General features: G+C 35.2%; 1 protein-coding gene across 7 annotated transcripts in view; it reads right to left on the reverse strand.

The window, feature by feature from the left end:
• Window positions 1–16,311, reverse strand: part of LOC125226170 (polypyrimidine tract-binding protein 1) — a 681,511-nt gene that overhangs the window by 145,546 nt on the left and 519,654 nt on the right. Inside the window, exon 1 of one of the 7 annotated variants that reach the window (XM_048130081.1) lies at window positions 13,691–13,810. The exons of the other annotated variants lie outside the window; for them this stretch is intronic. Within the exon in view, the coding sequence (XP_047986038.1) occupies window positions 13,691–13,762 (72 nt within the window). The 5' untranslated portion in view covers window positions 13,763–13,810. Of the gene's footprint in view, window positions 1–13,690; window positions 13,811–16,311 lie in introns of those variants that run through there. 7 annotated transcript variants of the gene reach the window in all.

Here is a 16,311-nt window from a genome sequence, read left to right on the forward strand (position 1 = left end):
GAAACGAATGTGTAGTTGTTTTTACCGGCCGATAAAAGCGACCGTCATGGGCCCGCTGGACAATTTGAGGAGCACATTTCGGTCGCTAAATGGCGTGTTTCCCGCCTCACTGATCGTACGCACGAGATGGCGCAAACGGGACATGTTATTTAAAGTTGATTTTAAATGTAGATTGTTATATTATATGTTATTTATGTTTTTTAGATTAAACTGTACTCGGTTGGAAGGAGATGGAAGTAGCCGCTCAAAATCGGGGCAAGTAGTCAATTTTCTGAATGTCCATTATCCCTAATGAGAGAAATGGATCACTATCACCATCATATATGAAATTGACTGTAAAACGCAAAAAATCCATACATTATAAATTAATGCAATAAATTTACTTTATAGGCGAGTTGCATTAACCACAATTGACTGACTGACTATCGCCGCTCATCGAACAACTAAAAGCGAAGAACCCGTGTGTGCCAAATTAGTTTGCGAAACAAAACATAACTTTATGCTGCGCCATCGCTCGCCGTTACGCGGGTTCTTCGTCAAAAAAACCGATTCCTGAGATAATAAAAACAATAACAACCGTTCTCATATAGTCAACAGTTTTGACAGTTCCGTGCATTTGAAACGTAATTCCTATTGCAATCGCGCTCATACGAAGTCTGTAAGGGGTTAGTCTACATCCCAGCACGATTAGGCGCACATGCCGCGTAGATAAATAAACTACCCGCGTTTGATACGCTAAACGCTCCGACAAAAATTACACATTCAGCTCATTCCCGTCTGCCGGTTATTTTTATTTAATTCTAGGCAGGTGCGCCATGGTTCAACCAATATTTTTACACGATTACCATGCTGATGAAAAGCCAACAGCGGACAAAACAGCGTGTTACATATATAGTTTTATACCTGGCGTTTGAAATGTTACATAGGTTACGATGAGAAAACATTCCTGCACCTGTATTCTTTTGAAGAGAATTAAATGGGATATACCCATGTATGGAGTCATGGGAATTCAGTAGGTATATATTTTGTTAGTAAATTTGTTAACTTTCTGATTAAGAATTTGTCTGTATCAGATCGGATGATGTTGTTCTCATTTTGAACTATTCAAGTATTCAATTAGATTCCCTTCACAATGTCAAATTAGACAAATAACATACATACAGGCACAGTTACTTTTGAATTTATAATGCTAATGTAGTTAGTAGTTAAAGTAAACGTACTCAATTATTATCTAAGTCATCATTTAGATCTGTAAAGAATAAAAGAACGAACAAGTGTTACTTAATATCCATATTTTAAGTTATAATCGAATTATGTAATACGAAACGGGACTTAAAATATCGACTAGAGATTGTCGAAAGCAATAAGGAAGGCTGCCGCGTTCCCCGACAAATATATCGAGATGAGACCAAGATAAACATATCGGAAAACGGATGGTTTAAAATATGCAGCTTTCCTCGTGAATTCGTGTAAACAAGTCCCTGTGCCTTCGGGTATTATTGTCGGCGTATTGTCGTCGGTTTTAGGGTTCTGTGGACGACGAAAACCTTAGCTTTCTTTCTTTGTGTCTGCCGGGAAGCTGAATATCACATACCGTTGTAAGTAGAAATGCTCGTTAGTGCGTTTGCACACTATCCGATCCGATATCGGATGTCGGACCGATATCCCATACATTACCGGCGTCATCTTGGATATTTTCCATTGAAATCCTTCCAACATCGATATCGGATGTTGATCGGATAATGTGAAAACGGACTTATTCGTACCTACTTAAATTACTATAGAAACCATAGTAAAATAAAAATAAAAGATAAACTCTCTTTTTATAATGAAATGGGATGGCATACATAATTATTAAATTTGTTACAACAAATTATCTGAAAACTAATCTTGAACATCGGTACGGAATCCTAAGTGCGCGATCGTACTGGTACTTGGGCATTTTTTGTTTGTATGTATCTATCCGTTTGGCCTGTAATATATACATAGATTACGTGATAAAAGTTGATATATTAGAATCTACCTTCATATATCGGGATTATCGTGGGTGGCCTTCATATAAAATGGATAATGCCCTGTATATAGTGTATATAAGAAAAAGTTACGATGTATTAAGTATCTTAATAATATTATTAATGTTCTGGGTGTTCGTTGCGTAAATATGGTTCAGATATAGTTGTTTTTCTGTTTTATCAGAATGGTACTATTTTAAAGTTCAGGAAGTTGTTAAGGTTAATAGGTACTAAGGATAGTAACTTGTCTACAGTCTGACAAGAAATTATATTAAGAAATTAAGTAGTGGCAACATTTTAGCGTCGCGTCGTCCCGTTTTTTTACATATTATATCGATTTGAGTGTTGCCACTTTTTAATTTCTACGATTTCTTCATAACAATTATAAATTATAAAATACGATTTTTTATGTTGACCCAAATCCGCTTATTTGGTTTCACGCAAAATATCACTAGAATGAGATTGTAGTTTGACGAAACAATATTACACGCCAGGTAACTAACGATATCTCTGAAAACACAAGCTTTTAGAAATCAATGTCGCTATTAGGTGCCGTGAACAAATAGGAAATGAGGGCGCAATCCCACTAATTTACCGTCAAATAGAGGGGAGGCCGGCAAACACCCCTTAACGCTAGAATAACCACAGAGAGACAATGATTTTTTTTATTAAGTTTGCTTGTTTTAAGAAAATAACGAGATTTGGAATCGGTTTAGGAACTGGACAAGTATTTATTTGGGGTTTCCACAAGTTACAGTATTTTTGAAAATTGAAATGTTTTTTTTTTACAGGTTCACGCATTAGGACGTCTTTTGTCTACAAACGAAGAGAATGTTGGATGGAAAATGTACTCCGACTATGGGGCCGACGTCCAGGCGTGCAATTCAAATTGCAGTTGGCTTGCACTCCGTCTTATCATCCTTAAGGATTAATTAAATAACTTTGTATCCTAGCCTAAAAATGTACTTTTATATGCATTTTACTATTTTTTACAGTGCTGCCAACAGATGCTGATGCCGAAAAAGATGTCAACCGATTTATACTTATGATATCTCACATAGATGCATTTTAACCGATTCTCAGAAAATAATCCGATTATTTTTTTTAAACAAAGAAGTAGGACTAAGGACCTGTTGCATCAAACCGTCTGTCATCGTTAAAGCGTTCGTTAAATTTTATTGTATGGGAAGTTCCATAGACAGCTGCGTGACGATGATGTGTCTGTCAAATGTGGTTGATGCAACTGGCCCTAAGACTACAGTTTTTACCTTTTTACGTGTTTTCATGTTCAATTAATTTACTCCTCACCAGAAATTGATTATTTGCAGTTAGTCTGGCCACCCGAGAACAGTGTTTACCGGCTAAAATAGTAATGAATAGTGCAGTATGGCGGGTGCAGCCGCAGCAGTTCGAGAAGTGCAATAAATCACCGCAGCCTGCCACCTACCACTCTATGTTTTGACTGAACAACTTTTATACAACTTTGGGATCTTAGTTTACTACCTTTGCCGCGTGGAACGCTATTTGTTCGGAAGAAAGAGCTACTTAGTAATATTGAATACTATGTAGTGTGTACGTAAGATTTTGCTAATAGTTGAAAATGTAAAAAAAAAAACCGTAATTTAAAGTGTAGAAGATACGAGCATACTCCTTTTTATCATTAATATAGATCCGGAAAAATCGGCTACAGCTCAGAATACCTAAAATTACATTGATTAAAATAACATTGACTTGATAACGTTAAATTATTACTTTATTTAATAACTTGTCTGCCGGAACGCGTGCGAGGAAACCATCTGCAAAAAATAATCGCGGCGCACAAGAGGATACTTTGCTCTAAGTTAATGAAACAAGACGAAAATAACTCATATTTTCATTTATTTTATGTTTGCCAATACGTAATAAAGATTTAAGATATTAAACGTATCTGTTATCCGTAGGAACTATTTACAGCTACACGCAAAGTACATTCAATTAGAATTATTGACGAAAAAAAATCGGTACTGTCATGTAACAAAATATTCAAATTTTAAAATATAAATGACGCTAGAATTGCTTTCAAAATTGTAGTGAAAGTTATACAACCGAACTATATTCAAAAGTTGTCGACGGCATGAAACGACCCAATTTAGAATACAGATTGGGCCGCGGCAAATTGACTGATGGACTATGATCGGTCGTTTAACGTACATGAAAAATAAAAATATGTCACACCGAACGGAATTCATATGCAAATAACGATGCGAAGGCAGAAAGTCGACCGTAGTGACGTGCCGTCTGGATATTTATAAACGGGAATATTTCTTGTAATGTCGGAAACTGTATAAGTAAATGTTCAGTACAAAAATTATCTATAATTACCTATATTTCAATTGGCCTTTTGTACTTTTATTTGATATGTAGATTATAAATGAAAGAAAATATGAATGCGCAATAAATCAATATTTTCGTAACTACCTATAATAGATGTACAAAAATACAGACTATACACACGATTTCTATTTTAGCTAAATAATAAATCACAATAAAATCTCAAAGACATATTTCCCTTATCGTATTAAATATGTTTTTTTATTTGATTTTTAAGTAGTTACAAAACTATATATTACATATAAATTATAAACAAAATAGATACCGAACACGAAAGAAATATCCATGCCTCCATGGCTATTCGTTTTCTAACATCACCTTCAACATTCCCTCGCTCAGGGAATATTCACTCGGCACTTCACTACCTGAACGGCTCAGATAAAAGTTGCGCAAATATGTTTATTTGAGCGAATAAAAATTATCGCTGCAAGCTACCGTACAGTGTGCATTTGTGACTCGATGCAAACGCATCGCCTAGGACTATTCTAAACACAAAGCTAACGATATAGGTACATCCTATCTTTTTTTTTTTATCTCATTGCAGAGAAATGTTGTAAGAGAGGAAATGAAGTGGAGCAGATGGAGTGAATGCGTAACACTTTGGTATCATACGTCGCCTCGTACGAAGGTCGATTATGCCATAAGTTACTTAAGTATGTAGAACGCCTAGCCTAGAGGATTTCTGTTTACATTTGACTATCTTTCTCTGTATGAAACTAACTAGTTTCTGGTTTGATAGTACTACTCAAACATGTAAACGAATTTATTAGTGTTTGCTACCGAAGAACAGACACAACGCACCGGCTTGCAGTTTGTAGTACGTTCGGAATATTCTGCGCTTGAGCGGACTGCACGGGCTGCAGAGACCAAATGGCGGTTCCGAGAGGTTACTAGTGGAACCATACGACGTTTGGTCGCGTGACCTGCGACCCAGCGTTCCGAACGGGCGGAAGTCAACCCAGCAAGTAATATATTTTTAATTGATGCACACAACGACCGATGTGTCGGGTAAACATTAACGCGCTGCCTTTGTCCGCCGCTTTTTAACAACACGAATCGTTGGAAAAGTGTGCAATTTGCATGTTTAAACTTTCAGTCATTGTAAATATTAACAATGTAATTACGGGAGGTTGATTGTGAATCTCGTTTGTTAATTTGCAAACATGCCTTCACTTTCCATTGTCAAGTTTAGCTACAGTATCAAAAATTATTGCGGGTCAATTTTCATATGCAAATGGTTGCAATATTTTAACGGAGCGCTTTGTTATTACACTTAATTTTAACATAAGGAAAGAATTCGCACTGACTCATTGGTTACAAAAATCGGTATATTTACTTAAATGAAAATTATTCAAAAATACGAATAACTCTTTAAAATGTTCATAAGAAAATCAATTCCACAGCATCTCCCTCTCCAAACATTTCTTGATTTACTTCTTGACATGTAAGTGTCAGATTGCCTACAGTGGAAAGCAGTACAATCATTTTTAATTTCCGTGGCGTTCAGCGCAGTGAATGCCAATTACTAGGCCCGTAACTACTGAGCATGCGGAATGTGAGCTGCGAGTTAATCCGTGGCATAGTGGAGATTTGTTGGACTGTACACTGCTTCGGCCGTGGTCGTGGGTGCCTCGATTTGTTTTAAAGAGAGCAGCATTATTATTATTTTTTTAATATTTATTACGCCATGAGTGCGTCTTATAAAAATGGGATTGATTCAAAATCGGTTTCAACATACCACGCTTCGGTTGAAAAAAGCCAAAGGCACGCTATATGCTCTTTACTTAATCGCTATTTATACTCTTTTCTTATAACTTATAAGTTATACCTACTCGTCAATCATACAATAATTGATTGCATTTGAATATATCATGAGGGTTCAAGACTAAGGTAATCATAAGTCTGAGTATATAATGTATTTCATTCAATTAATTTCACACAATACCTTATATTTGTTTACCTAGACGTCTATCGAGCGAGTTGGTAACTATTGGGTAAAACTCGACATTGTGTGTCGATGGCATCATAAATGTTGGGTTAAACTAGAAGCAGGTGCACTTTAAGTTTTTCCATTGCAGTCTGCACTTTGGGGGCCATAGTTACCGTTTTGTACAAAATATAGTGTCAGAATATTCCGAAAATTCTGTACAAAACGTTATGACAAAGCTATGTTTTTTTGTTGCTCATTTTAAAACAAAGTACGTGGAATATAAACCACCATATAATTTCGATGATGACAAAAATGTGTAGGTAAGTATGTAATATGTAGGTTTGTACTACCTACATTCTAACCATTAAATAGTCTATTAAAAAATTGGGATCATCAAAGTGACTATTTTGTTTGGTTTTTGATATCATTATGTGGGGTGCGTATCGGTCGATATAACTTTTTTTGATATATTTTTAGTCGTTATAACGATCATTTGATATAATTATTGAATCATATAACAACAAATAATATACTAACAAATTGTATAATTCTTATTTGATATAATGATTATTTTTTCGAATAACATTTATTATATCATACTTTGAGTATAATGCTTATTTCCGATAATAAATAAATTGTATAACACAAATTCTTTCTAAAGCACAGTTAGAATAACAAACAAATTTACAATAAATTAAATCCATCGCTTACCAGAAAAGTAAATTAGGTTAGAACTGTGACCCCTATACACAACGCGCTGCTACCAGAAAAATAGGTTAGGTTAGGTTAGAAATTTGACCCTTAAACATAGGTACTGCTATCAGAAAAGTAGGTTAGGTTAGAACTGTGATCTCTTCAAAAAAGAATAAAATTAATTCATGAGATGTTTTATACTGTTTGCTAGTTATATTATACTAGTCGTATATCAATAGATAGTTATACCATATAACGGTTATTATAAATAAGTGTTATACGAAGTAATGATTATACAAAATAAAAGTAGATATTTTGTGGTTATACCAAATGTTAATTATGTCAAATGACTAATTATATCCTTTAAATATATACCAAATGTTGTTATATCAAATGTTACTATACCAAAAAAAGTTATACCAATCATTACACACCCCATTATGTGTACATTCTGTTCTGACCTTGTCGAGTTTGTAAAAAAGGCAAGGTGGAAGAAGAAATAAAGTGACATATCTTTCAATGTCATGTAGGAAAAACTAAAGAAGATCCCTATAATTGTAGAATAATAATTAAAGGAAAAAAGTAACCGCTGAAACATACCTATTCGGTAAATCATTCCGCATTTAAATGGCTATCTATTAATCCAGTTCTGACAAGGTAAATATTTCTAAGAAAGTCACGTACAAATCTGAGTAATAAGTTTTTAAACGTAAATTGATGTAGAAACTCATTTAGAAATATAAGTCAGTCACTTAATGGAATCACTATTAAACTTTCTTTGAAATCTACCTATCTCACGCTACCTCGTTATGAAATTACTTAAATACCAATTAAACTTTGTTCAAAATTCGTGTCTCCGGGGTCTTAAAAAGCAAGACTTATTGTCATTCAAGTTCGTATCATGAAATTTACTTTAAAACAATGTCAAAGTGCATGATGTCGTCCGCTTACGCCCACGAGCAGTGGGCGAAGTTTTTACGATACCCGGGCAGGGAATATTGTTGGTGCATTAACGTTTAATGTCCTCCACAGTTTCAGTGACTGGAATTGAAAAGTGACTTGCGAAACCGTTGCCGATGTGGAGAATGGAGTCCAATAGGTAATGGGTATTGAGTTGTTGTTTTCTTTATACTATTAACTTTTGTCCCAAAAAATATTATATATATACATCCAATCACGATAGTAAAATTATTATGATACATCATCACAAAGCAAAAGTCATATACAGGGCCCGTACCTTTCATGCCGATGACATAAATTTGACGTCACGCTGCATATAGGATGATTCAAGAGTTTTATTTAATAATTAATCATTATTCATCAATCATTTTATTCATGACTTCAAAACTTATCTATTCATGCGTGAAATAATTAATACCTGCTTGATACGCGAAAAGAAAATTAAATTATTTGTTTATTTTTTTACATCCATTTTATTAAATATGTTTGTTACCATATTTCTATACATTATTAATACAAAACAAATTGTTTCCTTTTCGTTTCACGCATCAAGTAGGTATTAATTATTCCGCGTATGAATAGCTTACTTTTGAAGTAATTTGTACATTATAAAAATTGATTAATGAATAATGATTAATTATTACAATAAAACTATTTGAATCTAATCCCAGTGGGCGCACATACATACGTACAACATACAACACAAAAATACAATCAAATGGACGTACTGTATCCAACATAAATACATACATACAACATACATACAATCACGGGGGGTAGGCAGAGCACATGAAACTACTAAAGCTTCAGGGCCACTCTTGGCAAATAAGGGGTTAAAAGAAACCGAAACTGTGGCATTGCAGTGACAGGTTGCCAGCCTCTCGCCTACGCCACAATTTAACCCATACCAACATAAATATTAAAAACTCTTCATTTTCCAAAAACAGGCATTATTATAATCTTAATGCCATTTTTAATTCAGAGTAATATAAGTGTAATAAGTATATAATTCGTGTTACATTATAGGTTATGTGTTACATGTAAACTCTGAATTAAAAATATCCCAAGAACACAACACAAACATACTCGTTTATTCGACTTTCTGGTTTCATGGCACCTGTATAAAGACTAGCGCACCTATACTCAGCATACACGTACTTTGGAAACACCGGGTCCGTCAGAGCGGTATCAATTTCCGGACTTCCACTGCTGTTTGATTTATGTTTGCTATGACTTTTGTGTACTAACAAACCCACTAGCTGGATTATGCTCCTTTTCGGATTGCACTTTTCATGTTGTATGGAATGCAAACAAAATATTTGATATGGTCCGCATATATTGGTTTATTCTATTTGTGCATGTGAAAAACGCACGACGGGAATATCCTTTGGTTGGAGCAATAAAACTAATTGAATGGATCAAATACCAATACCCGTTAAAATATTTGTATTCATCGCAAATTATTAAAAAGCCATTTTTTTTAAATTATAAATGGGCTTACTCTTGACCACAGACTAGCCAAAGGCAAAGACGTGGCCTACGATGGAGTGAGCTCGCCCAGAAGATGCCTGTTCACTCTTGATTTGAGGGTTGCCGGGTTATATGAGCTCGGAAATATAGCCGCCGGCAAGGAATTCCACTCCTTGGCAGTGCGCATAAGAAAAGAAGAAGCAAAGCGCTTCGTGCGGATTCGTGGAATATCCACCAAGTAAGGAGACCGGCCGGCGGCCGTGCGTCTAAGAGTCCGATAGTAGAATGGGGACGGTGGAATAAGCTCGTGTAGCTCTTGAGCACACTCCCCGAAGTGCAACCTGTAAAACACCGACAGACTAGCGACTTTCCGCCGATGGGCCAAAGACTGTAGCTTGGCCGTTAGCTTCTTGTCGCCAATCATCCTCCTGGCTCTGCGCTCCACTGAGTCTAAAGCACAGGATCAGACTTGAGCTTTATAGAGTGTTAGAAGCTGTCCATTTCAACAAAATGACATTTATTTATTAAAAAAAAACTTAATTTGTTGAATGACAAACCTAATATCATGAAAAGGAAGTAAATAAGACGTTGGCGTACATTTTTCATTAAGATATAATTATATCTACTAGGACGAGACTTAATCGCGTAAAATTAAGTTTTTCATTTATATCCAACATTTCGGGGAAGGCGTTGTCCCTGTGGTTTCAGAGAACACTTGATATCAAGCCTCTTTTAACCTCAGGGACACCTTTCTAAGGATTGTATCCCTGTTTATCTATACTAATATTATAAATGGGAAATTGTATGCGTCTGTTTGTTTGTCCGTCTTTCACGGCAAAACGGAACGACGAATTGACATGATTTTTAAGTGGAGATAGTTGAAAGGATGGACAGTGACATAGGCTACTTTTTGTCGCTTTCTAACTCCCCGCTTCCCTAAAATGGGGGATGGAAGTTTGTATGGAGCACTCCACAGTTTTTGAATTTAACGCCGCAAAAGCTAGTTTATTTAATAAGTATTTGTCAACAAGGTGTGTCTGAATACGAGTGCATGTTTCAATAATAAGATTTAATTAACAATATTATCCATGCATTCTTAATGCAGTGAAGATCAGGGTAATGCAGCGTCCTCCGAGACGTGCATACAATATCAGTTAATTATCTACAATTATTGAATTGTACGTGGCAGTTAGTGCATTTGATTCCGTCGCATTCAGGCAGTACTAATACATAACATAGTAGTAATTAGGTAATGATGTTACAGAATGTAATTAATTGTTCTTTGGACCTGTCCTTTTCTTAGATACGTCTTTATAAGTCTTGTAAATGTTTTGCTTAAGTATCGGATGCGTAAAAAAACCTGTTTCAGAACGATCGGGGAACAAATACCTAATTATCTTAAGGGCAAATAATACGATGTTCTACCAAAAATATTAGGTTTGTGACAGTTTCACTAGGATCTCGTGAACTATAGGTGAAAGCATGTGACTTCAAGTTGCATTGAAAATTCAATTTATAGAGTAGAAAAAAAGTAGGCACATATAAAATGACGATAGTGCATATTTTTAGTTTCCTATAGAATTTCAAGACATAGTAGCTAAATAATAAATATTTAATGTACCTATTCAATTTCCTTGAAGTATACTCACAATATTGTAAGTAGTGCACATTTGTCATATAGTTAAAACTTACGGCACACAACATAATCCTCGCAAGAACTGAAACCTACACAAGAAGCAAACTCTCAAAACGGAAAACGCCTCCATTTGTTTTACTTACCGCCGTCTGAATGCCACAAACTGCCATATTGCTGGCCGCAGGTAAGACGAGCCCGAGGGAAAACCAGTCTAACTAACCCCCTTATTCATTCATCTAAATAGGCCTTTAACTATGTCTTTTGCAATATACTATAGCAAATAAAAAAATCCGTTTATCAGCTTACATATTGCTCATGCAAATGCAGGTTCTGATACTCATTAATAATGTCACATTTTTTTAAAATATTTAAGTAAAACAATCTACGACATCTATAGAATTAGACATAGTCATCTCATACAATGATGATTGAAAGTTTTTTAATGTGCAAGACACCACAAGGCTAAGCGCGCTTGGCGTCAATCAATGGGATCATGACGCCAATAAATCGGCACCATTCGTAGGCTCCGATAGCGTACTATCCTTCGTAAGTAATATTTATCTATATGATTTATTATGGAATTTATTTATGTATTTTTTTATTTCCTTTTTCCTATTTTATGCCACGATGTATACTGGTTAATACAACTCTTTTTGCAATAACAACAACTCAGAAACATGACTAGCATGAACACGTGAACACAAAAGTATACGGCGACGTAAAAGTGCTACAGGCTACAGCTAATGCTCAGAAACACTTCTCAGGTGTTGCCAGCACAACCATTTAGTGATTAATGCTTATGCCGTGACGCGACGGATCTGGTATGAAGAGATATAAACAGTTAGTGTATTAGGTGGGTTGTGTTTTGGCGGGCAATGTTCAAGTGAAAACTTACGCAAAGAAGAGGAAAAAATGCATGAGTGTTTGAAATGATTTTTTTCAAGATCTGCTCAACAAATTTGAACAAAAATTGGCTCAAGTTAAGCTACCTTGACCGCGATAAATATTCTTAATTTATGTGTCTCTCAAATAATTTTTATATAATATAGGTAATATACCTAAACACCATTTACCATACAGTTATACCTCTATGCGTGATATGCAAACTGACAATTGATAATGACATTATTAACACAGTAATAATCCTACGAGAAGTTAAATTTTATGTCTTTTACATATTAATATTTTAAAAAGCTGGTAAAATTTGTACGTATTGATACTGTATCAGATTCATCAGTATCAGATTATAATCCTAAAAGGTTGCGAGAATACAAAAATAATAAAGAGCAAAGGTAAACATATTTTTTAATTAAAGGAAAAATGATGAAAAAAGAACAAATTTAGCAAAGGTAAAGTCATAATAACCCTTCAGGTGGCGAAATCCGGGAGCCGACCGCACGGAAAGTGGCAGGTAACCGGGAGCCGGACTTGAAATAAAAAGCTGTTGAGTGGCAAGGATACCGATAAAATGACAGAAAAAGTTTACCCTTGAGTGGCGGGGCCCTCACGGGTGGTCATCGCGAATGTCACTTATGTTACAAAAATTATAATTACTCAAAAAATGTACGGATGTTGTGCATAAACCATATATCACTGGATTCATTATGAAACGGCTAAAATCATTCCATAGCAAAAAAATACATTCCATTTATGTGAATTTTGCCAGACTCGATCAAATATCAGATGGCTATGTTTTCCACTTCCATGTATTAAAGTAGCTTTATTTTGGAAGAAAAACAGTAAATTGTAGAAAAAAGTAATTCAGGGACTTAAATATACATTTTTTACACTTATGTCTCTTTTTTTAACATATTACAGTACAATTTTTGCGAAAAAGACGGTTTTTAAACACGTGTCTCAAATATGGCAGGCGGATGGTCCAATCAAATTGGGTCATATTTTAAGTGTTTTGAAGTTGAAGGTGTTGAACCTTTACTGAATGCCGTCCTTGTTTAGTGACGAATGGTTCGTGCAAGTATGAGGAAGCTAGATATAGTTTTAGATGGTTTTATTTATATATTTAGGTATATCGTCGCACGGGGTCCGGGAGCCGGTCCCTGCCACTTAACAGCTTGTTTTTCCCAGAGTCCGGCTCCCGGCACCTGCCACTTAACGGAATGTTTTATAAAATGACCGCGCCACTTCTGCCCTATGCAACTTGTAGCTCTGCCACCTGAGGGGCTATGGCTATATTCACAAATCACTTACTTCGACTAATAATTTTCGCTTTAACAAGACTGTGTGAAATTGGTACAATATAAAATAGCTTTGTTTTAACCAAAAACAAAATATATTTAGATGAAAATACTTATATACCTACTTCCTTTCAGATCAGAATACTCACGAGCTACGGAAAAGGAAATGTTTTTACAACATTGTATCTATCATACGTCAAATTATTGTTACGAAACATTGATTGATGACTAAGTTTTTAGCTTTTTCCTAAACGAGTTCAGATCTTTTGTGTTGCCTTAATACAGGGAGCGTTATTTATTATGTTGTCAAAAGTGATCAATGATGACCGATATAATTTATGTAAAAGTCACAATAAGATCGATATTAAAGCACATTGTCATGTTAAAATACTGTTCATTTATCAAATTTATTATGAAATCTTACCTGATCGGCAGAATCACGCTCGTCATGCGTGTAACGTAAACCAAAACGGGACAAACTTAAACTAAACACCATTTTCACTTCATAAAGAAAATAGTTTAGAAATATTGTTTTAAATAAGAGTGAAACACATAGGAACAGATAATTAAGCGAGCGAAAGAAGAATGACAGTTAAAAAGTCACAACAAGTATACCCGCGGTGTGAAAAATAAAAGATTACCTCGCCATCTTTTTTTGTCTTTGGATTCTAGCCGATTTGCCATGTAGTCAATGAATATTTCGTATATTTATTTTTCTATTTACCTTTTTTGTAAAACGTGAGTAAAACTAGTATCAATATGTCGAAATAAATTTCACGAGTACTTAGTCAAATTTACCATTGAACATATTTTATTTATATATGTATCATTGAACTATCCATGGTTTCAATAAAATCATGTGAGTAGGTATTTTTTATTACACACTCCACCATGTTCCAAACACAATTCTACAAGCTACCTATAATTCTAAAACTAGCGCATTCATTTCTAGATTTTCTAGTGCCTAGCCTGCGTCGAGATCTAGATTCGCGTGTTTATCTCATGGCACCTCCGCTCCGCTGGCCTGAGAGTTTCCAGTACGATTATTATATGTAACAACCTAACTCCGAGAAAACGGCTCAATGCTCGTTAGAAAGAATGATAAAAATATACAGCCAGCCATTTGTGTAATGTAAAAGCGAGAATTATAGACTACGGATGATGGTTGCACTTTTATCGAGTTACTCTCGCACATTGATCTTAAAACTTTAAGCGATACCTATCAGATTTTGTAGGTATCTCATTACTAAATAACATAGGAATAATTTCAATAGCTATTAATAAGTGATTAAGAAACGGTGTCTGCGCGTGGGGTATGCAGTTTGCAGATCACTGGAAAAGTGAAATCTTCATGCTCCGCGTGCAAGCACCATAATAAAAACATCAATTTAATACAATACAATACAATCCTTTATTGATAAAATAAAACTTTTCACGTCAGGTACACTGGCATGCTTACTGCTAGATTTAAAAATTACAATAATTATTAATAGGCAAGGCTGAGCGAGCGAATTTTATAATTATATGTGTATATATTTGTATGCTTACAGTTGCAATCACACTGATTTCTTATTTTTTCTTAAATATGGTATGAAATGTTGTCATTACGTTCGTTAAAATAGGCTTCAAGTTCCACGTTGCCGGCGGCTCAACTCGAGAGAACTGTAAAGACATTTCATACAATATTGCAGGCATAGGCATAGGATACGGCAAGTAATTTCTTTAAAAAACTAGTCTAAAATATTTGTGACATAACATCTAGGAATTTAGCATTTAAAAAACTATGAATATATTTAATGGCCTTTACAGAGATTAAATTTTAAATACAGACGTGCCAACTGCAACTTGTACTGGGCCCAAAGAATATTTATACTCAATAAGCAATATTTAATTTTTGGTGCGTTTTTGACACTTGGTTCTTTAGGACTTGGGACACCAACCAATAAAATGTATTATTTATAAAAATTATAGGTACCTATCCTTTTCTCTAGCACCCTAAAGAAAAGGATGCATATAGTTTTCTTTGTTCTTATTTACTGACAGACTTGTTTGACAGAGTATATTTCCACCGCGATACTGGTCAAACTTCTGTCTACTTAAACACGCTGCTGCGTCGTATCGCTTGTCTATGGTCTATGTCTGCTCTGTCCGTGGACCTTTAATAGGGACTGAGCTCAAACTTTTTTTTGCCATACTAAATTGAACATTTCACCGGGCCAGAAAGGCGTCCGTGTCAGACTAGCAAAAACGTGTCCACGTGAAAGGGGCAAAGTTGGGGCTGGTGTCCCTCTCACACGTGTCACCAGTTTATAAACTTCTTAAATATTTTTTTGTACTATATCGAGGCAAGGGTATTAATACCTTGTAACGAATTGGTACGTCATTATTATGAAGCCATAAAACCAAAGATTTGCGCAATAAAAAAAAAACCTTCAATTGGGTATTAGTAGATTTGGTAATAACTTTGAATATTGGCTGGTATCCCCAAATTATGACAGTGATGACGTCATTCAAATGATTTTGACAGTGGCAATAAGTGCGAGAGGGACACCAGCCCCAACTTTACCCTCTCATGTGGACACACTTTTTGGCCAATCAACTCAATCTAGGTTATCTATACATCTATGGCTCTGTCTGCTGTGATTGGCCAATTCACAACATTTGAACTATGGATTTGAACAATGAACGATCATTCATTGTTGTTGACAAGATATTTTTCTCTATTTTGTATGTCTTGTTTGAATAATTTAAGTAATATACATTGTGCATGGTCAAACTGTGTAAAAAGTAAAACTGTCAACCTACTTAAATCAAGGAAAGATGTGTGAAATGATATTGATGAAAAGTAAGTATAAGTTTGGCACTACATTGAACTACTATGTACTACGTACTAGAAAGGACAACTCGAACATATTCTGTGCGCCGACCGGCAGCGGCGGTAGCGCGAGGCGCATGCGCGTGAAGCGAACCGTGACATAGAGTAAGACTTGACCACCTAGACGCGACACTTTTAGTGTAGACCTTTGTTTTATACTTTGTGTGTGA

Source organism: Leguminivora glycinivorella, chromosome 5 (assembly GCF_023078275.1).
Source record: "Leguminivora glycinivorella isolate SPB_JAAS2020 chromosome 5, LegGlyc_1.1, whole genome shotgun sequence".
NCBI lineage: Eukaryota > Metazoa > Arthropoda > Insecta > Lepidoptera > Tortricidae > Leguminivora > Leguminivora glycinivorella.